A 27,933-nucleotide genomic window follows, 5' to 3' on the forward strand; every position below is an offset into this window, starting at 1 on the left:
ATTTGATTTGTCGTTTTGTGAGAGAATTACACTGGTTGAGTTACCTGCGATCTTTCTAATGGAATGTTGCATAGCACGTCACAAATATTTGTTAGTAAATTTCGAGTCGGTAAATATAACGACGACCATTCATCCAGACATTTTCTGTTCATGCGGTCTTTCCCCTTGAGAGTCCATAAAATCTGATAAGATTGACGATGTTGCGTTTAGTGCCACAGCGATTATAACTCATAGCACGGTTGAACAAATAGACAAACCTCATTAAGTTCCGCATACTCGCGATTGCCAGATAGCATTAAAGTTAGTTAACGAATGTGCAAGCGTGCTTTGATACTTTCAAGAGATTTCTTATTAAGTTGCAAAATTTAATTGATCAATATGGCAAAAAATGACAGTTGTATCAAACGTTTTGTGAAACAAAATATGTTGATTTTATTGACAATCGGAGGTGTTGTGGTTGGCGTGGTCCTAGGTCTTGGTCTTCGCAATGTAGGCGAAGAAACGTGGAATCAGAGGAATGTGATGTACGCCAATTTCGTCGGTGATCTGTTCCTTCGGTGCATCAAAGCAATCATTTTGCCTCTTATCATAACTTCTTTGATTTCTGCGGTTGGTTCCATGGATCAAAGTATGTCAAGAAAAATCGGTGGAATGTCCATTTTATACTATATGACCACAACTATTTTGGCGGTAATAGAGGGGATCGTATTAGTTATAACCATTGAACCGGGAAAGAATATGAATGATGAAAACGATTCTGTAAATAAACAGAAAACTAATAGTACTACAGTGGACACTTTGCTGGATCTAATACGGAATATAATTCCTCCAAATCTCGTGCAAGCATGTTTGGAACAATATCAGACCGTCTTAACTCCCCCAACGACGAACCAGAATGAACCTGATCTCAATAAATGGGATATATCCGGACGTTATATAACTGGTACTAACTTGATTGGCATAGTAGCAACATCTATTGCCTTCGGAGTAGCATTAAGCGCTGTGAAAAATGAAGCACATGAACTGCTAGTATTTGTACAGCAATTGTCGGTAACGGTTATGAAAGTTACCGGGTGGATTATATGGTGAGTATTTTATCACTCATGGTGATATACAAACCGGACGAATGGGTGTTATTCGTATGTTCACTCCGTATAAAGGAGTCAATCTCTTTTTTGCAAAAAAAAAATTGTTTCGTGACTTTTAACCTCTGGATGTCATAAATTATTATTGTTATTATTGATTACCCTCCCTATAGTCAGAAAATTCTTTTCTTATTGTTCTTTCGTACACTGATAAAGCGGTCATGAATAGAATGCCAAGTTCCGTTTGAACTTGAATTCCCAAAAGTTTATCAATTTACAAAATGAGGAAGAGTACGAAGTTTGATTCTACGATGGTTCATAATTGCAACTGCAACGCCATGAACCCCCACAAATCTATAAGTAACATAATTACGATCATATTTTATTTTGACATCTGGGTTTAAATCTGGATACTGCGAACCATCGGTACCTTGTGCACTGGGCATAAAATAAATGCTACAGTGGTAGCCTCTCATCCAGCAATACCTATTCCTACATCCTCGTGCTACAAGCCGGGATACGAGCAACCTTGGTGAAGTCGGGTACCTAATCCCGGTGGAACCCAAAGTCATATACTGATTTGGAAGGAGGACATTTTCTAGACATGTTGGATCTCCGACGATACAACGAAGTTGGTGGCAAGCCTTGCAAGCAGGCATCACTTAAACAACGAAGCAACGAATGACATAAGTAGTTTTGAATCGGAACAGTCGGCAAAGTACGGTGAAAACGGACTAACGAATTGAAATTCGAGGCAGGAAAATGTCGGTCTCTAAATGTGCTTTTTGAAGAAGTGAAGAGTCGCAAGTACGACATCATAGCGCTGCAGACAGAGAAGGTGGAACACTCGCCGTGTGGTTTCCGGCTACCTAATCATGCAGTTCGGCGCAGGTTTTTCGGAGGGCGCGGCTGCGGGGTGTGGGCACACCGGGAGAGAGTTATTTTCTCAGCTGGCTTAGCACAGAGAGAGAGAGAGACTCTTAATTGGTCTGTTTTACACAATCTGCAGTTACGCCCTTTGGCGGTTGGTGCCGAATTGTACGTTTGGGCAAAAATTGAGCCACGGGACCTGATCCTGCCGGGAGTCGGCAAATCAGGAGCCCCTAAGTCAAGGTCTAACTCCGTGCCGATGACTGAATGGCTGGAGGGGTGAAAACATGCCAGTCGCGAACGGAGTGCTTTGGGCATCTTGCCCCTACTGTGCCATGCGGGGCTCTGGTACGGTCGATCTTTGTTGTCCCTTGCGTTTCGTGGGAACAGCATAGTAGTCCTGCCCAATTTCCCTTATGGGTTTTACGCCAAGTGCATATTTGTGCATATACTCCGCTAGTCAAATAGTTAGAGTCGCACAAATAAATCTTCAACACAAACGGGCAGCAAATTTGTATTTATGCGAAAAACTTTTTAATGGCTCTGTCACCATCGCATTGGTTCAGGAGCCATATTTTCGCAAGGGGTACTTTCATTCGACGGATATTGGAACCCAGAACTTTGCTGTTTTCAGCAAAACTGGTATGACAAATCCTCGTTTGATGCCCAGGGCATGCATATTGTTGCATAGGTCAATAAGTGCATGCCTTATCTCTGAATTGACTACTCGAGATATTTGTGCAGTCACAGTAGAACTCGTCGTGGATGATGTCCATAGGCGCTATGTCTACTGTTCTGCATACTTACCACACGATGAACCGTCTCCCAGCGACGATTTCAGAAATGTGGTGAGATACTGCCAATCTAATGGACTTCCGCTCATTGTAGGCAGTGATGCCAATGCCCATCACATCATTTGGGGCAGCTCGGATATCAATCTGAGAGGCTCTGATTTGATGAAATATTTGAGTAGTACCAATCTTGGAATACTCAACATTGGCAATTGTCCAACTTTCATACGAGCTGGTAGAGAGGAAGTGTTAGATATAACACTCTGCTCTAACAGGATCAGTCATGAGTTGGCACAATGGCATGTTTCAAATGAGACACCAATATCTGATCATTGCTTTATATATTTTGATCATTTGGGTGTCTCCTTGAACGCTGCAACCTTTCGCAATCCGAGATTTTCTGACTGGGAACTCTTTGAGGAGGAACTAGCAACGAAATTTCAAGGATTCAAACCGACGATTGAGTCATCGATCGACTTGGATGTGGCTGTAGATGTCACAACATCTTTTATTGCGGAAGCTTTCGAAGTAGCTTGCCCGCTAAAAACTATTAAAACGACTAGAGGAACACCATGGTGGAACTCTCATCTCGCGGAACTAAAGAAACGATGCAGGTGAGCCTGGAATAGACGTCGGAGGGATGGCGTGGAGCCTTTCAAGCAGGCCCGGAAAGCCTATGCAAAGGCTCTACGATCTTCTGCACGCACGAGCTGGCACAGGTTCTGTAGCAACGTTTCCAGTTTCGGCGAGGCAAGCCGACTTAATAAAATACTGTCAAAATCGAAAGATTATCAGGTTAACCTATTTCCTCCCAGCGTTGCGAAAACGTAACGCACTTTCATTCGTTTCTAGAGAAGCCCCGGTTGAAGATATCAACTTGGACCCTGAGAAACAAAGAAAGATTGGAAAAAAGTCTAATCGACCTGTTTTTGCTCAAAGGTCAGATGTTTCATGTAACATAATTACAACTGTGACAAAACAACAGTGTCGTGTCTCTCCTTTTAATGACTGGAATTTTCACGATTTGGAGCATAATTCAGCTCCAAATCTGCCATCGACACAACTTTCGAACTCCGATGAAACACGTCCGTCCAAGCTTACATCATCCAAAAAACTGCCTCTCTTGTTTCGCGCAACGCTTTTAATATACTCGCAACCGCAATTCGAAACGAACGATTCGCTCTCCTTTCCTCTGTTCTGCTCAGACAAGAGAGTGTTGAGCCACGCATTTTGTGCGCACGATGCATGATCTCGTTCACACATGCAGAGGAATTCTTACACTCATACCAGTAAACAAGATCTATATGCCAACACCATTTTGTAACACGGAAAGGAATACAAACATTTATAACCTAACTGGATTAATTATCCAACCAACTTATTCTGCCTGACACATTCCCTACAAACAGGTTTTGCTATTTTTCAGACAGTTAAGGAAAAATGCTCATAAAACTCGATTTTACTTCTATTAACGCCTGACCTATCAATCAGTGTTAGTAAGAATGGGTTGCTTGCCAAAAAAAAACTTTGTTTCATAATTTTGATTATTTTTTATAATTTTAAGATAGGTTTGAAGCTTTAGGGAGTAACGATATTCAAAATTTGCAATGGGAACATTTGTTTTCGTTCGTTCGCTGCGGTGTTTCATTTGATGTCGTTGCTTTTTAGTAAACAAATGAATGTAAATCTTATCTTTCGCTTATTTAAAATATCCTGGAAACATTATAAAAGTTTACATAACGTAGAATTTGCAGCTTCAAACACTGATGGCAGATGGAGAAGCCGTTGTGATAAGAGCGTAATAAAATTGTTAAAGTACCTCTGCCTCCGGAATATCTGCAGGAATTGAGTGATGGCAACGACAGTTTCATGGACCCAAATTTAATGTTGCAACCTTTCCGGAACGTGTTGGTAGGCATTTAATCATCTGCGATGACATGCATTTAGCATTCAAACTGCATACTATGCGTCTAGTGCCAAAATGGTCTCCAACCCAAATGTTTCGATATCTATCATAAAACATAACATGTAATACTCTAAGTCGTTCATTTAATCTTTTAATACTCAAAATCACAAAAAAATCCCAAATTTGATTTAACGGTAAAAAAGTATGAAGCATTTGTATGCACAATAATGAAGGTATGCAAAAATGGTATACCCTTAACGCTCAGCGTTGCGTTTTCGCAACGTAGCGTTACGGGACACAGGGTCAAAATTAAAAATACATGTCAGCGGCTTTTTCTTAGTTGACCTAAAAGAGAATTTTCTTGAAAGTTTCAACTTTCTATCCCTGCTGGGAAAAGTGTGGGGCTTAATGGGTTAATAACATTCGAAGTTCGAACGGTGAATACTGTTCGAATGACAATGAATTCCTGGAATGTCTCTTTTATAGTCACTTTCCGGGCTGTGTGGAACCTGAAGTTCTAAACGATCCAGAAATCGTTTTAGGTGGCTTAGACTCATGGGCTTTTGCTCGGAGACTTGTCACAACTGAAGCGATTGAGTGGGCCGTGAACAGCTTCTCTCCATACAAATCTCCTGGAACAGATGGAATATACCCTATTCTACTGCAGAAAGGATTCAAGTACTTCAAACACATTCTGAGAAGGATGTTTGTGTGTAGTATTGCTATTGGGTACATCCCAACTCAATGGCGTGAAATAACCATTAAGTTTATTTCTAAAGGTGGACGCGCGACATATGAGCAAGCAAAAAGTTTTAGACCAATCAGTCTAACGTCTTTCTTGCTTAAATCACTTGAGCGGATTGTTGATCACCACATCCGCGAAACAAGCTTAGTAGAAGTTCCTCTTCATTCAGCACAACATGCTTATCAAAGTGGCAAGTCTACAACCACTTTATTATATGATGTGGTGGATAAAATTGAGGTTGCTTTTTCACAAAAGGAATCTTGCTTAGGAACTTTTTTGGATATTGAAGGCGCGTTTGATAACGTATCATTCGCTTCCATTTATGAGGCTGCTCGTTATCATAATGTGCCTTCAATAATCATAAAGTGGATAGAACAAATGCTTAGTAACCGATTGCTTTTGTCGTCCTTACGGCAAGCAAGCATTTGGAAGCAAAGTGTTTGTGGATATCCGCAAGGTGGCGTTCTCTCGCCTCTTTTATGGAACCTTGTGGCGGATGGCCTACTGAGGAAACTCAATGGTCTAGGCTATCCATCATACGGTTTTGCGGATGACTATCTCATCCTAGTAGTTGGAAAGTGCATAAGCACATTATTTGACTTAATGCAGCAGGTACTACGTGTCGTGGAAACGTGGTGCCGAGAAACTGCACTTTCGGTAAATCCGAGCAAAACATCAATCGTCTTATTTTCAAGGCGTAGAAATACCAATGGAGCTCGCGCTCTGCGCTTTTACGATTCGGATGTTGACGTTGTGAACAAAGTGAAGTACGTGGGGTTGATTCTCAACTCCAAGCTTGACTGGTCCACAAATATTGATTTCCGAATTAAAAAAGCGTGCATGGCCTTTGGGCAATGTAGACGAGCAATTGGCAACTCTTGGGGGCTTAAACCCAAATACATACACTGGTTATACACGGTCGTTGTCAGACCAATACTGGCGTATGGTTGTCTTGTATGGTGGGAGAGAGGGGAAGTTGTGACTGTCCAGACAAAGCTAAACCATCTTCAAAGGATGTGTTTAATGGCAATGTCTGGTGCATTTACTACAACTCCTACTGCCGCCCTAGAAGCTATTTTCAATATTAAACCTCTACACTTTCACCTGAAGCAAGACGCACTAATATGTGCTTATCGACTACACGCGATTGGCCTTTGGCAGTCTGTGAACGGTTCCACTGGTCATACTCGATTGTGGTCGCAAATTGTTGCTGAGGACAAGTTTGCCCTTGCTCCTAGCGATGTAACGCTCATGCGTACTTTCCCGTATAGGACTTTCTCAAGTGACTTTCCTCCTAGAGAGGATTGGATGTCAGGCTACATGGAAAGGAAAATTTCCGACTATGTGGTCTGTTATACCGATGGTTTCTTGTACGAAGGTCACGCGGGTGCTGGTGTTTACTGCCGTGAGCTGGAATTGGAGGAATCCTATTCGTTGGGTAGTTACTGCACCGTTTTTCAAGCTGAAATCTTTGCAACTATGTGCGGAGCTCAGTTTGCACTTCAGAAAGAACTGATAGGCAAGATTATCTACTTCTGTTCTGTCAGTCAAGCCGCTATAAAAGCCCTTTGTGCGGCTAATTCTAAATCAAAAACAGTCACCGCCTGCCACACCCAATTAGAAGAACTAAGCATTCTAAATGCCGTTCATCTGGTTTGGGTTCCTGGCCATTCTGGTATAACCGGAAATGAATGGGCTGATGAACTAGCAAGATCTGGAGCAGAAAAGTCGGTTTTCGGACCGGAACCTGCTTTACCAATTGCGGCATGTTGGATAAAACAAAAGATTCGATCTTGGTTTTCATCTGAACATGTACGTTATTGGGAAAATCTTGAAACTTGTCGTCAAACGAAAAGTTTCATTGTTAAGCCTTGTGAGAAGGCTGCGAAATTTTTTTTGCAACACTCATTCTTGTCACTCATTCTTTGCAACACTATTCTTGTCAGATCGCTGACTGGTCACTGCAGACTAAATTATCACATGGCTACGATTCAGCGAGCTGAAGCGTTTCATTGTAATTTATGTGAATCCGACTACGGTACACCATATCACGTAATTTGCTACTGTCCTGCAGTAGCACAATTGCGTCATAGGATCTTTGGATCCTACGTCTTAAATGAATCGGATTTTAGGAAACTAAAATTACGAGACATTTAGATGTTTCTTACCGAAAGCGGTATTGAGCTATAAGCTCTTATTCATCATGAGTATACCCCCCAGGGGGTGTACTTTTGATAAGTTAACTACCGAGGATTGCAGTATCCCATCGGGGGTACAAAAATCTCTCGGTATATATATGTTTGTATTTGTCCAAATTCCTCATCCACCCCTTCCTATTCCTCCTGTTTTCCTTCCCGTCCTCATCAGGTAAATGATGACACGGGCAAGATGGGCAAGGCACAAATCTTCCACATGATTGTGAGGAACGTGCTGCTCGAGCCAAAGATGCTGATACCTGACCTGATACCTGGATCTCCGACGATACAACGAAGTTGGTGGCAAGCCTTGCAAGCAGGCATCACTTAAACAACGAAGCAACGAAGGACATAAGTAGTTTTGAATCGGAACAATCAGCAAAGTACGGTGAAAACGGACTAACGAATTGAAATTCGAGGCAGGAAAATGTCGGTCTCTAAATGTGCTTTTTGAAGAAGTGAAGAGTCGCAAGTACGACATCATAGCGCTGCAGGAGGTATGCTGAAAAGTAACGATGGTATGTACATATAGAGAAAGACACACCAGAGCTTAACCCAGCTTTTATTATGATGGGCGAGATGCAGTGGCGGGTGGCGACCGATCCCAAATCACTCCCGAATGCAAATACAGATTAAGAATTAATAGCAAATTCTTTAATATTAGTATGATTAACGTCACAATCCTCACCTTGAAAGTACAGGTGGCGGTGATGAAAAAGACGAATTTTACGCGCAGTTGGAGCGCGAATACGACCGATGCTCAAGACATCATATCAAAATCGTCATGAGGGACTGAGCATTATGGTAATTGAACGGTTCAGCGTAAACCCGAAAACGAACGAAAATGGGCCTTAGACTTCACCACCTCGAAGAAAATGATCCGTAGCACTCTTTTCCGGCATAACTTGTACTATCGGTGCATCTGGAAATTGCTCAACCAGACGAAATCGTCAACGATCACGTCTTGATAGATGGTCGACCATTTTCAATCATTATCGACGTCAGAATCAATCGGGACGCATACATTCATTACCTAGTGATGGTTAAAATACGTCAAATACTATCTGTTGTAAACAGCATACGATACCGGCACCCGCCACGATATAATCTAATGCGACTAAAGCAACCACCGCACTATGGGGGATTTCCATACAAGCAGGCGGACAAAAATATTTTCGAATTTTTTCTAGGATTTTTGATGTTTTTCTAGTTGATATGATTAAAATATGTTGGTAGAGTACATTTGCAAACATTTCACGAACATATTTTGAAAAGGGTTTAACTGTTTGCCTTTGTCATATGTGAAAAACTAATCCTTCCTTCTCAAACGTACAAGGTTTGGATTCGACCATTAGCGATTTCAACCAAAGTTGGCATAATTGTTCATTCCGACCCCACAACCAATTTCCCTAAGTTTTACACCGATTGATCAATCCCCCTAGCGGTGGCGCTGCTTCCTTTTTTTACAGATTTTCAAAAAAGTAATTTTTCGGGTTTAAATATCTATGCAATAGTTTGATGTGAAGACATGCCAATATACTTTTACTATGGGATTTTGGTCGCGCAATCGAATGATGTTATCAGTTTTTATCTAATTTGTCAACATCATACATTTTTCTACATAAGAATCACTTAACTAGAAAAAACAATATTGGTACCGTGGACCCCCGTTCGTTTGACCATTTTTAATCTGAACACTTTTTAATTTGAACCCCGTTGGTTTGCACGACGTGCAAATTAAAAATGGTTCAAATGTCATTCTCAACATGACATCATTTGTTTATGCAGACAATGCACATAAACACGATTCGTTTGTACTGACCTAGCGTGTTTAGACGGTTTCACATTTCGTTTTCCTAACGATTAAGAGAGAAATCCGATCGGAAAATGCAATATTCGCACTTGCAACTGCCAACTAAAACAAACCACCAAAACAATAACAAAGAGCAGGGCGGCCAGTTTACACAGGTTTCAGCATATTTCGGGTTACCAGTTGTTCAAATTAAAAAGTAACCTCGTAAGTTTGCATGAGGAATCGTTCAAACGAACGGGGGTCCACTGTAGTTTGAATATCTGTGGCATCCGTAATTCTATCTGAATTGTTAGTAAAAGTATGTTTAAACACGTTTACCTGAAGCTTCCGGACATTTTCATGACCAAATAATGTATTTTAATGAAAAAGATGCATTTTCAACATTTTTTTTTTGTATGCCAGAAGGGCATTGGGTTAAAAGGCCACTGCGACAGTCTTTCAACATATTTTCAACATAGAATCAACATAATAAATTTTGATGTTCTGGTGTTTTGATGTATATATTTAAATAAAAGTAATAATTTCGTACAAATTTTTATAGTTTCATTATATAATTGTGCTAGTTATTTGTGCAATATAATGTATTGTTATGTCGACTAATGTGATATTTAATTTCTGAGATTATACGAAACTTCGAAGTAATTTAGACTCTTGAAAATGACTTTATTAACACTTCATTGCACTACGGGAAAAACTAACCTGAAAACGAACGAAATTCAGAAACTGCCTGCCAATTGATAAAATACAAGTGATCTTCTGTAAAAAATTTCCGGCGAATCTCATGGTGCCCACCCCTGCTTAATTGACATCGGAAAGTATCAAGTTTTGCTGATTTTCCCCTATTTTTAACAATATTTTAACTTAATGGAGTTTATCAGGTCAGTTAAGTTATTCATTCGTCCCATATAAGCTTTGTAAGATTTACCGAAACTGGTCCATAAGTTCAGCAGAACATATCTTGAAATAAGCCATAGGTCTAAAATTTAGACCACTCAATATAGGTACATCGCAATTTAAAATTTTCGAAGACGTTTTTTCGATGAACTTAGCAGGAGGGGCGCATGTTTTCTTCATAGTGCCAATAACGTCATAAGGAGGAAATCTCGATGGTGACTCCCTATGAAATACTTCATATTGAAATCTGTTTAACCCAGTTTCTAAATATGATTATACTAAATGCTTCTTCTGTTGACATTTCACGTTGATCAGTTAGCTGAGCGCGCGCGTTGTGTGTGTGTGTGTGTGTGTGTGTGTGTGTGTGTGTGTGTGTGTGTGTGTGTGTGTGTGTGTGTGTGTGTGTGTGTGTGTGTGTGTGTGTGTGTGTGTGTGTGTGTGTGTGTGTGTGTGTGTGTGTGTGTGTGTGTGTGTGTGTGTGTGTGTGTGTGTGTGTGTGTGTGTGTGTGTGTGTGTGTGTGTGTGTGTGTGTGTGTGTGTGTGTGTGTGTGTGTGTGTGTGTGTGTGTCTGTGTCTGTGTCTGTGTATGTGTGTGTGCGTGTGTGTGTGTGTGTGTGTGTCTATGTGTGTGTGTGTGTGTGTGCGTGTTTTTTTTTTTTTTTTTTTTTTTTAACGAGTAGGGAAATCTGCTATCAGACACCTGAGAAGACAGCTCAGGGAGTGGGGTTTGGTATCCCGTGAAGATCGTGAAGATCCAGACCCACTAAAACCCTACTCGAGTCTCCAGCCTCAATCCCCCCTGGAACCACCTTATCGGTATTACTTCAGGGAGGGGCTATTGTGCTTAACGCACGCTCTTAGATAACTACTGGACTATGGTAGTTAGGCTGTTTATTCGCCGTTGATCGGCTTTCCAGCGGTTTTGTATCTCAAATACGATCTGGGTAGCAGCCGCATTGACCGCACCCCAGACGTCCGAGCTAGAACACATCCTGTGGACTAAGTTATCCGGAGTAGTGTCCTGTCCGCTAACTGCCATCATGTTGCTTCTCACGCCCTCGAAACGAGGGCATATGAAGAAAGCATGTTCTGCAGTTTCCTCAACGTCCGCGCATTCGGGACACTCGGGGGACTCCGCATGCCCAAATTTGTGCAGATACTGTCTAAAACAACCATGCCCTGACAGAATCTGTGTCAAGTGGAAGTTGACTTCGCCATGGCGCCTGTTGACCCATCCGGATAGTTCCGGGATAAGTCTATGTGTCCACCGGCCTTTTGTGGAATCAGACCATGCCCGCTGCCATGTGATCATCGAGGCCGATCTTGTGGTACTCCGTATGCCTCTAGTTCCACGTTGGTTGAAGCACTCTACGTCCTCGCTGATGATGATACCAATAGGCATCATACCCGCTAAGACGCAGATTGCGTCATGTGAAACTGTGCGGTACGCACTCGCCACTCTTAAGCACATGAGACGATAGGTGCTTTCCAGCTTGGCTAGATAGCTTTTGGTACCTAACGCCGATGACCACACCGGCCCGCCATACCTGAGTATGGACTGGACCACGTTGGCTAAAAGCCTTCGCTTGCTGCCATATACCGCAGAGCTATTAGACATCATACGAGACAATGCCGAAATAGCTGTGGAAGCCTTCTTGCAGGCATAGTCGACGTGGCTCCCGAACTTGAGTTTGTCGTCGACCATGACTCCAAGGAGTTTTAAGGACCGCGTTGACGAAATAGTGCAGTCCCCGACGCTGATATTTGCTTGCTGCACCGACTTGCGGTTATTTACCACAATAACCTCCGTTTTATGATGCGCTAGGTCCAGTTTCCTGGATCGCATCCAATCTTCAACAATGCTTATAGAGTGGGCAGCCGTCAACTCAACCTCTCTGATAGATTCGCCGTAGACTTCCAAGGTGATATCGTCCGCAAAGCCGACAATCACCACCCCTACCGGGAGCTTTAGCCTCAACACCTCGTCATACATGACGTTCCACAACACCGGGCCCAGTATGGAACCTTGCGGAACCCCTGAGGTGATTGGAACGCATTTCTGACCCTCCTCCGTGTTGTAGCATAGCACACGATTCTGGAAATAATTTTCCAGAATTCTGTACAGCGACACCGGCACTTGGACGCTCCGAAGCGAGCTGGCTATGGAGTCCCAGCTAGCGCTATTAAACGCATTTCTCACGTCGAGCGTGACAACTGCGCAATAACGAATACCTGTCCTCTTGGGCTGGATCGCCACCTCAGCTGTCTTAGTGACAGACAAGATGGCATCCACCGTAGATTTGCCTTTTCGGAAGCCGAATTGGTTCCTTGACAGCCCGTTTGTACCCTCCGTGTACTGTACGAGTCTGTTAAGGATAACCCTCTCCAGCACCTTGCCGGCAGTATCGAGTAGACAGATCGGCCTATATGACGAGGGGACACCCGGAGGTTTTCCCGGCTTCGGCAATAGGACCAGGTTCTGTCGCTTCCATCTGTCCGGGAAGTGGCCAGCTTCCAGGCATCTATTCATTACTGCCCCGAATAATTCGGGAGCCTCCAGAATAGCCGCTTTAATGGCCATATTCGGGATACCGTCTGGCCCCGGTGCCTTGCTCACCTGTGTGTGTGTGTGTGTGTGTGTGTGTGTGTGTGTGTGTGTGTGTGTGTGTGTGTGTGTGTGTGTGTGTGTGTGTGTGTGTGTGTGTGTGTGTGTGTGTGTGTGTGTGTGTGTGTGTGTGTGTGTGTGTGTGTGTGTGTGTGTGTGTGTGTGTGTGTTCGTGTGTGTGTTTGTTATTCGCTGGAAATATATTTAGTCTTGAAATCTCCCATGGTGACAGAAAATTCTCTAATTTTACCATATTTTTCTTCTTCTCATGCTTTTTATCACTATTATTTTTACTCTAGCCATCTAAACCATTTATTTTTCGGAAAGCTCATTTCATTACCTTTCTAATGATATATGATACATGAGATTTAATTTTGGAAATATTGCTCAAAAATTGATTTGAAACTAAACGTGTTTTAATGGCAAAAAGTGTATATATCATATCGTTTTTCAACTTTGACAGCCTCTATCTCAGAAACAACATCGACTAGAGACTTGCTGTTTTGGATTTTTCTTAATTGAAGTGTTTGCTATCAATAGAAAATGTCATTAGGCGGATTAGTGAAAGTCAGTTTTCTGATTTTTGTCCGCCTGATATCTCATAGTGCACCGTCAGCTAAGCGTTATCACTCAAAGCTGCGCTGTGGCAAAAGGATGAGCTCCAGCTCCATAAAGCGGTCACGAATCACAATGCTTTACGTACTTGTCGGGCGTACCACAAGGAAGTAATCTGGTTTTCTATCAGTAATCCTTTTTTTTTATTATTATTTTTCAACGACGTCTGTAAAATAATTCCATCAGGCCGATATTTAATTTATGCTGACGATCCAAAGCTTTCTAAAGTGTGCTCGAAATTTACTTACCCTGAGTGTGTCCAAGTGCTCTGTGATCTTTTTCTCACGCAAAAAGAACCCAATTCACTGAAATTATTTTATATCTGGTAAACCACTCAGTAGATTAACGGTAGTCAAGGATCTAGGTGTCCTTCTGGATGATCAAATGTCCTTCAGGGACCACTATTCCCATGTCGTCTCAAAGGCGAATAGAAATTTGGGGTTTATTATTAGACTCGCCAATGAATTCACTGATCCGTACTGTTTACGAGCATTATACTACTCCCCCCTTCGTTCCGTATTAGAAGCCTCAGCTGCTATTTGGAGCCCATACACAGCTATTTGGTCAAACAGGATCGAAGCTATTCAAGCAAGGTTCCTGCGCTAGGCGTTAAGAAATCTATCTTTTCTCCAGTGAGAGAAACCCACTGGAGTTACCTCCATATGTTGAGCGCTGCCGCTTGCTTGACATGAACATCTTGGCTAAAAGAAGAAATATATGTAGAGCAGTTTTTGTGGCAAAGCTGCTGATAGGCGAAATTGACTCCCCTCCTATTCTTCCCAAATCGACATCAACACTCCACCCAGAAACTTTAGCGCATGGGATTTTTTAAGACTGCAATACCAGCGCACTGATTACGGCAAAAACGAACCCATAAGGGCAATGTGTGACGTGTTCATTAAGTATTATGTGCATTTTGACTTTTCTATGTCCTTTGATGTGTTTAAAAATAATTTGAAGAGATTACCCTAGTACGTAAGATTTGTATTAAATGTTTAAAATAGAGCGTAACCCAAGTAACCATAAGCATTAATCTAAAACCGTATATTGAAAATAATTCCGCATCCCTAGTGCCAAACTTTTGTATATTAGCAATCTTAATGCTTATCTATATATATAAAAATGAAATGCTGTTCGTGTGTCCGGTATAGACTCGCAAACCACTCGACGGATTTTGATGAAACTTGGCATACACATTGCGTATGATGTGAGGAATGTTGTTAGCATGGTTTGAGGCCCCTCCCCCCATTAGAAAGGGGGGCTCCCATACAAATGAAACACAAATTTCTGCATAACTCGGAAACTAATGAAGCAAATGGAACCAAATTTTGCACATAAAGGTTTTTAGTGGCAGATTTTTTTCTATGGTGGATTGAGACCCTTGCTTCCTCTAAGAGGGGGGGCTTCCATACAAATAAAACACAAATTTCCTCATAACTTGACTAATTATCAAGCAAATGGAACCAAATTTGGCATGTGGGGGTTTCTAAAGACAGGATTTTTTTCTTTGGTTGTTTGAGACCCCTTCTTCTCTAGAAGGGGGGGCTCCCATACACATGAAACACGAATTTCTTTATAACTCGGGAACTAATTAAGCAAATGGAACCAAATTTAGCATGTGAAGGATTTTGGAGGCAGAAATTTTTTCTATGGTAGATTGAGAACCCTCCTTCCTCTAAGAGGGGGGGCTCTCATACAAATAAAATAAAAATTTTCTCATAACTTGACTATTAATCAAGCAAGTAGAACCAAATTTGGCATGTGGGGGTTTCTAAAGACAGGATTTTTTTCTATGGTTGTTTGAGACCCCTCCCCCTCTAGAAGGGGGGCTCCCATACAAATGAAACACAAATTTCTTTATAACTCGGGAACTAATCAAGCAAATGGAACCAAATTTGGCATATGAAGGTTTTTGGAGGCAGAATTTTTTCTATGGAAGATTGAGAACTCTCCTTCCTCTAAGAGGGGGGGGGGGCTCCCAAACAAATAAAACCAAAATTTCCTCATAACTTGACTATTAATCAAGCAAATGGAACCAAATTTGGCATGTGGGGGTTTCTAAAGACAGGATTTTTTTCTACGATTGTTTGAAACCCCTCCTCCTCTAGAAGGGGGGGCTCCCATACAAATGAAACACAAATTTCTTTATAACTCGGGAACTAATTAAGCAAATAGAACCAAATTTAGCATGTGAAGGATTTTGGAGGCAGAAATTTTTTCTACGGTAGATTGAGAACCCTCCTTCCTCTAAGAGGGGGGGTTCCCATACAAATAAAATCAAAATTTTCTCATAACTTGACTGTTAATCAAGCAAGTAGAACCAAATTTGGCATGTGGGGGTTTCTAAAGACAGGATTTTTTTCTATGGTTGTTTGAGACCCCTCCCCCTCTAGAAGGGGGCTCCCATACAAATGAAACACAAATTTCTTTATAACTCGGGAACTAAGCAAGCAAATGGAACCAAATTTGGCATGTGAAGGTTTCTGGAGGTAGAATTTTTTTTCTATGGTAGATTGAGAAACCTCCTTCTTCTAAGGGGGGGCCCATACAAATAAAACACAAATTTCCCCATAATTCGACTATTAATCAAGCAAATGAATTTGGGGTTACTGGAGGCAAATTTTTTTTCTATGGCGTATTGAGATTCCTCTCCCCTCTGGAAGGGGGGTGGGCTCTCATACAAATTAAACAGAATTTTTTGCAATATTCAAAAAGTAATCGAAGTCGCGAGTGTTGCCGTCCATACTAAAATATAAGATAAATTTGGAACAAAATTGTTAAGAATAAATCGGTGAAGCCTAGATAATAGGTCAAATTAAATAAAAGTAAGATACTTATTTTTTTAAGTAAGTACTTATTTTAAAAACAAAATTGAAGAGAAAATACATTGTTGAAATGAAAATATGAAGAAAATAATGTTGAGATTACATTAAGTTTATGGTTTCTGACCAGTTTTCAACTGATTTCAATCGAACTGGACTGATATTTTATTACGATTTTGCCAACATTACCATTTTAAGGGTTGGCAATAAAACCCAAATCGTAACGTTGGACTTGCTGCTCGAGTCACAAATTCTGACGCGTTGGATTAGAAATTTGCGGCATGATTTAGAATATCTTGGGTTGTCAAAAAGAAAGCTCTTGGTTGCAAGATTACAATTAATCAAATCTTCAGGATTATGCATGTACCCCCTTTTTAGAATGGCGTAGCAACGCGCGCCGGGTCCTCTAGTAAAACCTATAATAACATTGTTGATGCATAGAAGCATTAACGTAAATCAGCATTAAAGAAAGCAATATATGCGCATATAACGTAACAATATAATGCATTTAGTCAATTGCATTAAAATGAGCCGTAAGTGTTGATAAACGGCTTGTACTTGACTTCTTATTTTGCTATTCTACGGCCACTATTCGTGTCCTCTTCCACCCAACGAAAGCCGTCTTTTTCTACCCTATTGGTAATGCAGGACAAGTAACTATGATATGAGATGAGAGGGAATATCACCAAGATTTAAATACGACTAATTTCAACTCACTCAATCACATCCGCTATGGTTCAGATAGCAAAGGTGCAAGGAAACGAATGGAGGTTGCATGACTAACTCCCGGTTCGAGCTCTGTCTAGGTGGTAACATTATCCAGCATTTCAAAAAATGGTTCTGTTTATCCTGCTCCTCTTGAGATGCAGCAAAAAAAAAATCGCTTGCTTTTTTAGTTTTTTTAAATCCCGACCGAATCTATTTTTATTTTCCATATCAAGCAAACGATATGCCGTCGATACTTTTTCGATACGTCGATAATGTAGACAAAATGACATTTCGATTAAGCCTCAAACAAACACTGATAATGTTTATTTGATGCTTGTGGCGTAGCATTTTAATAACCCGCTATTTCGCCTTTTTAGCATTATGTGAGTTCTACAGAAGTATATAAAGAAAAATATGCTTTTAATCATAGTTCTGTATGCTTATATAATGTTGTCCAAGGACTAGTGTTAAGTGCTTACTGGTTACTTGGGAAGTGCGTGATCCAAAATAAACATGTATTATGTATTGACAGTTAAAGATGATGGGATTTTTATGCCTGCTTGAGAGTGCTCAATGTATGATCATCACAAGGAATAATAATAATAATAATAATAATAATAATAATAATAATAATAATAATAATAATAATAATTTAAACCCAGATAGGTCGCTGCATTAATAAGGGGGGTTGCGCAGTCTTCTTTTGTCCAGCGCCTCTATGGTTCAAAGGTACACGGGTACCAGCGAGCCACACGCCCTGGCAGGTGTTGTAGGTTCAAATCCGGTTATAATCTCTGATTATAGCTTGGTTCTACCCATGCACCTTCCAGCATTGGACAAAAGATTGGAGTCACAACGACAACTTGTTAATCGTAGCTCTTTTCCCTCCTTCCCCAAGAATTATCATTACTTTCCCCTACCGTCCCTCCATCAATTGTAAAACCATCGCTTCAAAAAAATTTAATGTATTTTTAGGCAATTAAAACTACATCTACAAAACGGATTCTATCTACAAAACGGAAAGCTTTTCCTTTAACTAATGCCATGCATATGAATATGCTTTAGTTAAACGTTGTTTTGAAAAACGTGTGCTACCATTCTTTGCAAAAATACTGAGCAATATTATTGCGGAGAGTCCACCCTATTAGTCTCTTACGCGAAAATTACACGGTGTTACACGGGAAAAATACTTCTCAAATGACCTAGTATACGTTGTTAGTCACACCTAGTACATCATAAAAACATATTTGAAATCTTCCTAACACCCCCAAAATTTCAAGTTATTGCCCGCCTAAACTTACAACTGAGCATCTTATACACGATGTAAGATTAGGCGGATGATATATGAGAAGCAACAAATTCTACAACTCTTAAAAATGGTCTTAAATTTGCAAATGTTGACCGATTTGGCTGAAATTTTAACCAAAGTCTTAGGATTGAATATAAAAAAGTGATACTGAGCTTAGGAATGTGGGTTATTTTTAAGGTCACTTTAAGGACCCCTAAAGTGAGAAAAATTTTAATTTTTTAGTTAAATTTCATATTTAATTGAAAAAATGTCGTCTAACTTTTGTAGAACCATAGTGAATGTATATATATTCTGAAAGCTTATCCTCTAAGCTTTCCAAAGATGTATAAAAAACTTAGAATTGTTTGGAAAATTATTGAGTTATTCATGATAGTATATGTACACCTAGCCAAAAAACGTTTTGCCTTTCTACTATATAAATATATAGTATAAAGGTATAGAAATCACTTGGAAAACCGGAAATGGAAAGAAGGTCCTGCGGGCCGAATGTTATATACCATTCGACTCAGTTTCGAAAACTGAGCATTTTCTGTGTGTGTGTATGTATGTGTGTGTGTGTGTGTGTGTGTATGTGTGTGTGTGTGTATGTGACGCTTTTAATCTCACTCACTTTTCTCGGAGATGGCTGGACCGATTTTAATGTTCTTAGTGTCAAATGAAAGGTCTAGGTGTCCCATTGGTTGCTATTGAATTTCATACTGATCGGACTTTTAGTTCAAAAGTTATGTATAAAAATACGAAAAATATGGGACTTCATTATCTCATAGGCCTCTTAACCGATTTGAACAAAATTGATTGCATATGAAAGAGGAGCCTTGCAAACCCTTAACTTCTAAATTTCATGACGTTTGGACTTGTAGTTTGAAAGTTACATAAAGAAATGTGAAAAAATAGTATTTAAAACATATTTATGTAACATATAAGCATTAATTTAATGAAAAACATCACACATTTTATGATTATTTAAAAATTACTGCTGAGATCTATCAAACGAAACTGAGTTATTTAAAATCGGACACTTCATTCAAAAGTTATTCAAACTTTAACACTTAAGCACCGTATATTAAACCGTCAAAACGTGTGAAATCAAAACATATCAATCAAATGTTGATTTTATTCAATGTGTGTGATGTATGTGTGTATGTATGTATGTATGTATGTATGTATGTATGTATGTATGTATGTATGTATGTATGTATGTATGTATGTATGTATGTATGTATGTATGTATGTATGTATGTATGTATGTATGTATGTATGTATGTATGTATGTATGTATGTATGTATGTATGTGATGACAATTTGCAATTTTAAAATTTGCAATGAAATTCAAGAAAAGTGAGAAACATGTCAATTGTCTGAAGTTTTTGAAGCCTTTTTAGTGGAATACGAACTCTGAAATTAAAGAAAAGAAAAAACTTTTACCGACTAAATTCCTCTATTTAATATTTATTCGCGACAGATACGTATACGCTTTGAAATAAGACACTGATGAAGCCTGCACGTCGTAGGGGAACTACGAATCTGTCGCAAATAATTATTAAATAGTGGGATTCGATCGAAAAGTTTTTTCTTTTCTTTGATTCCAGATTTCAATTGTCATTTTCTTCACTTGCTGTTACTCACAATTGTACAAGAAAAGCAAAAAGCGGAGAAAAGCAGTTAATTAAACCCTCTAACGGGTAAGGCGGCCTGTTGACGGCCTTCGCGTTTGGAGCTCAAAAGCCGCATACGAAATTTGTTTTGAATTGACATCATGCAAAATGTGTTCAAAACAGAATTTTTGACATTTTGAAGGAGCGCTAGCTAAGAAATAGTTCCATTTCTCGTTTTCATATCTAATGCTCTATTCAGTAATTTTTTTCTAATTCAGATATATTGCAAAATTGAAGCCAAGCAAACCAATAGTAAAATTTTGAGATCAATCATTTTGTTGTAGATATCCTTTTTCTTCAAAAGCGAAATATAATAATAATTTTTCTGAACTCTTGTTTTTCAAAGATGCTAACTTTTGAATGCATGGTATTAATATCAAAATATCAAAAAATCTGCTATGAACAAATACTTCATATTGTCAATTCAAAACAAGTTTCGTATGTGGCTCTGAAGCCCGAAAGTTAAGGCCGTCTGTAGACCCGTTAGAGGGTTAATTTCTAATTTTCTATACATATTCATTCAAGTCTGTAAAAATTATCTTTTGTTCATCAAGTAACATAAATGACGCTTACATGTATTTACGCACCCAAGGCAAGAAAATATAATTATTCTACACAATACGTTGTGAATTTTACTGGTAAATAAGGATTTTGAGGAATACGGAACGGATATTTAAAAATATAGTCTAATATAACATCTATACATCTACAATTAAGTTCCTGAGAAATTAAATAATGATTATTGTGGCAGTAGAAAGGCTAGGTCACGCCGCTAGGTGGATTAATTCGGGTTTTTTGCAATAACTTGAAATTTTGGGGGTGTTAGGAAGATGTCATATGTGTTTTTTTATGATGTACTAGGTGTGACTAATAACGTACACTAGGTCACTTGCAAAGTATATAAAAAAAAATTTTTTGTCACACCGTATTATTTGCGCTGTTATTTTCTGCGTGTCCCACACATGTTTGCAATTTAGCAATTTGAAAGTTTCTCATTATTGCCTCCCCACTACATACCTCCTTGCTTGATAAGCTTATTTTCAATGTAATTGGTAAGTACAAAATAATTATTATTAAAATATGAATTTGCATAGGACACGTAAAAGTGCTGCAAGGCACAATATTAAAAGAAAAATTTATTCGCTGCTCTCCGAACACTTTTTATGTTGACTGTATGTGAGTGAGGCTTCGGATCCACTTCATGTTTTTCGATCAATTTTAAAACATTTGTTATAGAATGACGGAGCCACCACGTTATACGTTTTCACGGGTCACACTTTATTTTGAGTTTTTGTAGGAATTATATCCATAAGTACTCAAGTTTGTGGTATGATTTGAATCTTTCACTTCTTGCTAGTACATGTATGCCCATTTAGACAGATAAAATATTTCGGAACTTACATTTTTTCAGAAACAAATTTTCTTGTTTAGCGGCAGTTCGTCATACGGCAACTGCACTTCATAAACGAGATTTGCTTTCGTCTACATTAGACAAACGCAATAGGACATCATACGAACCGTTGCTTTTCAAGAGATGGCGCATTTCTATTGGTAGTAAAATCAAAATTTCTCACTTATCTATGTTTACCTACCTGAAAAATCATCACTAATCTAATTTAATTTGTGGTACAGTTACTTTGTTATACTTAATTTCCATTACTTCTACCTAATTTTGATAAAAAAAATCTTTTCCTATACTTCCCCACTCCATAGCATCTTACTACCAATCATCCGAGAGCACGGAAAAGTGATTTGATACCGTACGAGAGCCAGGAGCTGAATATGTTTGCGACATTTCAATTCGAAAAAATCAAATTGCGCAACATGAACGCAATAAATAAAAACAATGTTTACTAACTAATTATTGGTCCAGGTGTCAAACGTTATATTGCGATTAGCGATAAACACAAAAAAAACTGAGATGCATGAGAGAGTAATGTTGCTGCTTCGAATAAATTTATTGTCGCGCAAAATTGAGTTGTTTGCGAAACGTATAATATGCGTTAGGAAGTAACGACATCTGTTGTATTCAACAGGGAAACATTGATAGTTTCAAGCATACTCTCACGCATTGCGCATGATGGAACGCTAGCTCAAGTTTTGTTATTTAGTATCAGAAACTAGAGGGGGTGTCCTATTGTTTACAAAAATCTATGCATGTACTCGTTATACCGTGTGCACGAGCTATTCGACTTGCAGAAAAATGCAAGCAGCTTGGATCAGAGCTCAAATTTCGTTATTTTTACTCCGAGTAATTTGCTTATCTGCTGCTCATGCTCTTCGTCATATTCCAGCGGGGTGCTATCTCTATCTTAACGAACGGTGTTTGACAGTCGACTTAACGAAGGGCGCTATTGCAGGAAAAGCGCCCGTCTAACAGGTAAATTTGCTGCCAACCTTGTCGAGATGTGCTGAGATGTTGGCAACAAAAACATGGCACCCATCGCAAGCCCCTGTCATATTCACAAAGGATAGGAAAACCAAGAGGACTTTTATTTCTGAAAATTTTTCGTGACGCTCGCATTTTTTGATTTTTTGAAATGACACCCAAACCTTGCCGTAAGACGTAGTCTTACGTCAAAATAATGAAAAATAGTGGTTTTCTTACAGATAATGTAAGTTTGACGAAAAGACAATTCAGAAATATTGATGCCAAGTACTAGTTTGAATGTAATGGATTATTGGAAAAGCTGAAAAAACTCACAGATGGCTCCAGCATACACATGTTCTGTCAAACATACTTGACGAACGTCTGTGAACGACTGTCAAACTGCATTTCAACCTGATTGGTCCACCCAAAAAGGCCGATTCAGAAACCGTCAGCAACCGTCAATGTAGTATATTGACCTGATCTATTATTATCACGGCCATGCTAGGCAGCCATGTTTTTAGAGTCAACATCTAACCATTTGCGTAAATGAAACAGCATGACACCGCTATATGTTCTGTTCGTTTCACTCTGCAAAGCCGGTATGCTGGCAGATGGGTAGTATTTTCAAATCTTAGCCAGATTTTTGCAAATAATACTCACGCCGGCAGTAGATGTTGGCTACTGTCAAACAAATTGAGTAGGGATAGGTTTGCCAGTCCCTTGATTATTATACGTACGTTAGACCTGAATGATAATACCTTGTATACAATGTACTTTGCGATGATCGATCGATACCTTGGACATATACATACATACATGAAGTAATTTGCGGTTTCGTCACTAACGAGAATGACATTAGCTGCGGCTCGTTTATGTAGGAGCGAGAGGGGAGCGAAGAGTGGAGGAGAGGATCCGGGAGTTTGATATTTGATGTTTTTGATATTATTCCTACTGCAAACAGCCTCAGCGAGGGCCCCAGCTAATGTCAAAAAATCTTTAGATGTGTACGTGGTGGAATACTTCATACAATAGAGCGGTGTCGACATTCGCATGGAAAGAGAGATAAAAACGTGATGATGGGACCCAACAAACATTTTTGTTGAATAGTAGCTTATTCAACCGTTGTATAGCTAATTACCGGGTAACAGGCGCTTAATAAGCTGTTATACAACAAATATGTTTGTTGGGGAGTAAACAGGCAACGCATGGACGGGACGATTGTGACTATCCGGACTGCTCACTACAATCTGGCGACGCGGATTTCGGACCTTGTTGCAAAAGAAAAACGGTAAGAATTCTTTTGTTTATAAGTGCAATAGCAGAGAATACTTCAATGATCTTGTTTTGTGCGTGGGAGTCGGAATCGCAAAGAAAAACCGGGTTCGTAAGACTAGGTTCTCTGTGCGAGGAAGAAATAAACAGGATGTCTTTTATGCCATGAGATTATAAATATCCGTTAAATAGTACGTTATCATCGAAATAATTAACTTTTAGTTTTGGTATGAATGCACTGAGTTCACTTTGGCAGGATGAAAAAGAAAGAATATGGTTTTCAGTTCAATCTGGTTGGACGTATTTTTACGCTATGTCATTTTTAGAAGGTTGAGAACAACTTATGATGCATGCAGAAGTTCCATTTCGGTTTGACTAAAGACTGGTGAAGACTCTCAACCTCTCTCTTGAATCCGGCTTAAAGAATGGAGCATCTGGGTCGTGGCTATACTTAAGCACAAGTATTCCGTATACGTGAGTTTTAATTCCATTACTAGCTGACCCGACAAACTTCGTATTGCCACAAATTAAACTGTGTTGTACATAAATCGTGAATCTCAGATGACCCTAGTCACAATCTCGAGTTTTGCAGGTTTCTGGGGAGTTCATGTGTGTTTTAATATACAAATTTTCCTTACAGTAAAGTAGAAAACCGCCGATTGCTTAACCTGAAAAAATAAAGCGGATAGCATTTAAATATTCGCCATCATTACAAACCATTTCGCCGAATACCATTTTGCGGAACACCAATTCTCGGTTGACCATAACGCGGAATATAGAGTTTCACAGAATACCATTTCGCGAAAAACCTTACGCGGGATGTACCATTTCACGGAAAATCTAGTAAAATAAATAAACCTAGATAGAGTTGATCTCTACGGAGGGTTGCCCCCGCAGTGGCCGGCGCTTCCGAAGGCGGGTCGCCGGTAACACTCGCGGTCTGTGGCCGTCTCGCGCTGAATTATCTAATGTTACTATTGATAGTTTTTGGTGGTCTTGTTATTACTTAATGTTTTATGAAAGAGTCTTAAATTTCTCGAGCTCAATTAGTTTTTAAGTTACATAAAATTTTCTGTTTTATTTGTATGAGAGGCTTTATCCCCCTACCACAGGGGTGAGGGGTCTCAAACCATCATTAAAAAAATCATGCCTCCAAAACCCCCCACATGCCAAATTTGGTTCCATTTGCTTGATTACTTACCGAGTTATGAGGAAATTTGTATTTCATTTGTATGGAAGCCCCCCTCCTAAAAAGGGAGAGGGGTCCTAATTCATCATAGAAAAAATTCATGCCTCCAAAAACACCCACATGCCAAATATGGTTCCATTTGATTAATTAGTTCTCGAGTTATGCGGAAATTTGTATTTCATTTGTATGGGAGCCCCCTTCCTAAAAAGGTAAGGGGTCCTAATTCATCATAGAAAAAATTCATGCCTCCAAAAACACCCACATGTCAAATATGGTTCCATTTGATTAATTAATTCTCGAGTTATGAGGAAAATCGTATTTCATTTGTATAGGATTCCCCCTCCTACAGTAGGGAGAGGTTTCAATTCACCATAAAAAAATTCTTGTCTCCAAGAACACCCACATGTCAAATTTGGTTCCATTTGCTTGATTAGTTCTCGAGTTATGAGTAAATTTGTATTTCATTTGTATGGAAGCCCCCCTCTTAAAAGGAAGAGGGGTCATTATTCCCCTCCTTAAGAGGGAAGGGGTCACAATTCACCATAGAAAAAAATTGCCTGCAAAAACACCCACATGCTAAATGTGGTTCCATTTGCTTGATTACTTCTGGAATTATGAGGAAATTTGTATTTCATTTGTATGGGAGCCCCCCCTCCTAAAAAGGTAAGGGGTCTCAATTCATCATAGACAAAAATCATGCCTCCAAAAACAGCCACGTGCCAAATATGGTTCCATTTGTTTGATTAGTTCTCGAATTATGAGGAAATTTGTATTTCATTACTACAGGAGCCCCCTCTCTTAAAGTGGGGAGGGGTCTCAATTCACCATAGAAAATATTCTTGCCCTCGAAAACTTTCACATGCCAAATTTTGTTCCATTTGCTTGATTAGTTCTCGAGTTATGAGGAAATTTGTATTTCTTTTGTATAGGAGCCCCCCTCCTAAAGTGGGGAGGGGTTCCAATTCACCATAGAAAAACTTTTTGTCTCCAAAACCACTCACATGCCAAATTTGTTCTTGCCTGTCTGTCTGTCTGTCTGTCTGTCTGTCTGTCTGTCTGTCTGTCTGTCTGTCTGTCTGTCTGTCTGTCTGTCTGTCTGTCTGTCTGTCTGTCTGTCTGTCTGTCTGTCTGTCTGTCTGTCTGTCTGTCTGTCTGTCTGTCTGTCTGTCTGTCTGTCTGTCTGTCTGTCTGTCTGTCTGTCTGTCTGTCTGTCTGTCTGTCTGTCTGTCTGTCTGTCTGTCTGTCTGTCTGTCTGTCTGTCTGTCTGTCTGTCTGTCTGTCTGTCTGTCTGTCTGTCTGTCTGTCTGTCTGTCTGTCTGTCTGTCTGTCTGTCTGTCTGTCTGTCTGTCTGTCTGTCTGTCTGTCTGTCTGTCTGTCTGTCTGTCTGTCTGTCTGTCTGTCTGTCTGTCTGTCTGTCTGTCTGTCTGTCTGTCTGTCTGTCTGTCTGTCTGTCTGTCTGTCTGTCTGTCTGTCTGTCTGTCTGTCTGTCTGTCTGTCTGTCTGTCTGTCTGTCTGTCTGTCTGTCTGTCTGTCTGTCTGTCTGTCTGTCTGTCTGTCTGTCTGTCTGTCTGTCTGTCTGTCTGTCTGTCTGTCTGTCTGTCTGTCTGTCTGTCTGTCTGTCTGTCTGTCTGTCTGTCTGTCTGTCTGTCTGTCTGTCTGTCTGTCTGTCTGTCTGTCTGTCTGTCTGTCTGTCTGTCTGTCTGTCTGTCTGTCTGTCTGTCTGTCTGTCTGTCTGTCTGTCTGTCTGTCTGTCTGTCTGTCTGTCTGTCTGTCTGTCTGTCTGTCTGTCTGTCTGTCTGTCTGTCTGTCTGTCTGTCTGTCTGTCTGTCTGTCTGTCTGTCTGTCTGTCTGTCTGTCTGTCTGTCTGTCTGTCTGTCTGTCTGTCTGTCTGTCTGTCTGTCTGTCTGTCTGTCTGTCTGTCTGTCTGTCTGTCTGTCTGTCTGTCTGTCTGTCTGTCTGTCTGTCTGTCTGTCTGTCTGTCTGTCTGTCTGTCTGTCTGTCTGTCTGTCTGTCTGTCTGTCTGTCTGTCTGTCTGTCTGTCTGTCTGTCTGTCTGTCTGTCTGTCTGTCTGTCTGTCTGTCTGTCTGTCTGTCTGTCTGTCTGTCTGTCTGTCTGTCTGTCTGTCTGTCTGTCTGTCTGTCTGTCTGTCTGTCTGTCTGTCTGTCTGTCTGTCTGTCTGTCTGTCTGTCTGTCTGTCTGTCTGTCTGTCTGTCTGTCTGTCTGTCTGTCTGTCTGTCTGTCTGTCTGTCTGTCTGTCTGTCTGTCTGTCTGTCTGTCTGTCTGTCTGTCTGTCTGTCTGTCTGTCTGTCTGTCTGTCTGTCTGTCTGTCTGTCTGTCTGTCTGTCTGTCTGTCTGTCTGTCTGTCTGTCTGTCTGTCTGTCTGTCTGTCTGTCTGTCTGTCTGTCTGTCTGTCTGTCTGTCTGTCTGTCTGTCTGTCTGTCTGTCTGTCTGTCTGTCTGTCTGTCTGTCTGTCTGTCTGTCTGTCTGTCTGTCTGTCTGTCTGTCTGTCTGTCTGTCTGTCTGTCTGTCTGTCTGTCTGTCTGTCTGTCTGTCTGTCTGTCTGTCTGTCTGTCTGTCTGTCTGTCTGTCTGTCTGTCTGTCTGTCTGTCTGTCTGTCTGTCTGTCTGTCTGTCTGTCTGTCTGTCTGTCTGTCTGTCTGTCTGTCTGTCTGTCTGTCTGTCTGTCTGTCTGTCTGTCTGTCTGTCTGTCTGTCTGTCTGTCTGTCTGTCTGTCTGTCTGTCTGTCTGTCTGTCTGTCTGTCTGTCTGTCTGTCTGTCTGTCTGTCTGTCTGTCTGTCTGTCTGTCTGTCTGTCTGTCTGTCTGTCTGTCTGTCTGTCTGTCTGTCTGTCTGTCTGTCTGTCTGTCTGTCTGTCTGTCTGTCTGTCTGTCTGTCTGTCTGTCTGTCTGTCTGTCTGTCTGTCTGTCTGTCTGTCTGTCTGTCTGTCTGTCTGTCTGTCTGTCTGTCTGTCTGTCTGTCTGTCTGTCTGTCTGTCTGTCTGTCTGTCTGTCTGTCTGTCTGTCTGTCTGTCTGTCTGTCTGTCTGTCTGTCTGTCTGTCTGTCTGTCTGTCTGTCTGTCTGTCTGTCTGT

General features: G+C 40.4%; 1 protein-coding gene across 1 annotated transcript in view; it reads left to right on the plus strand.

Annotated features, from left to right (window-relative positions):
• Nucleotides 1-378: 378 nt before the first annotated feature.
• LOC128745981 (excitatory amino acid transporter 3-like) overlaps nt 379-27,933 on the plus strand; it is a 67,626-nt gene continuing 40,071 nt past the window's right edge. The window contains exon 1 of the mRNA XM_053843037.1: nt 379-1,085. Coding sequence (XP_053699012.1) covers nt 379-1,085 — 707 coding nt within the window. The remainder of the gene's footprint in view (nt 1,086-27,933) is intronic.

This window comes from Sabethes cyaneus, chromosome 1, assembly GCF_943734655.1.
Source record: "Sabethes cyaneus chromosome 1, idSabCyanKW18_F2, whole genome shotgun sequence".
Classification (NCBI taxonomy): Eukaryota; Metazoa; Arthropoda; class Insecta; order Diptera; family Culicidae; genus Sabethes; species Sabethes cyaneus.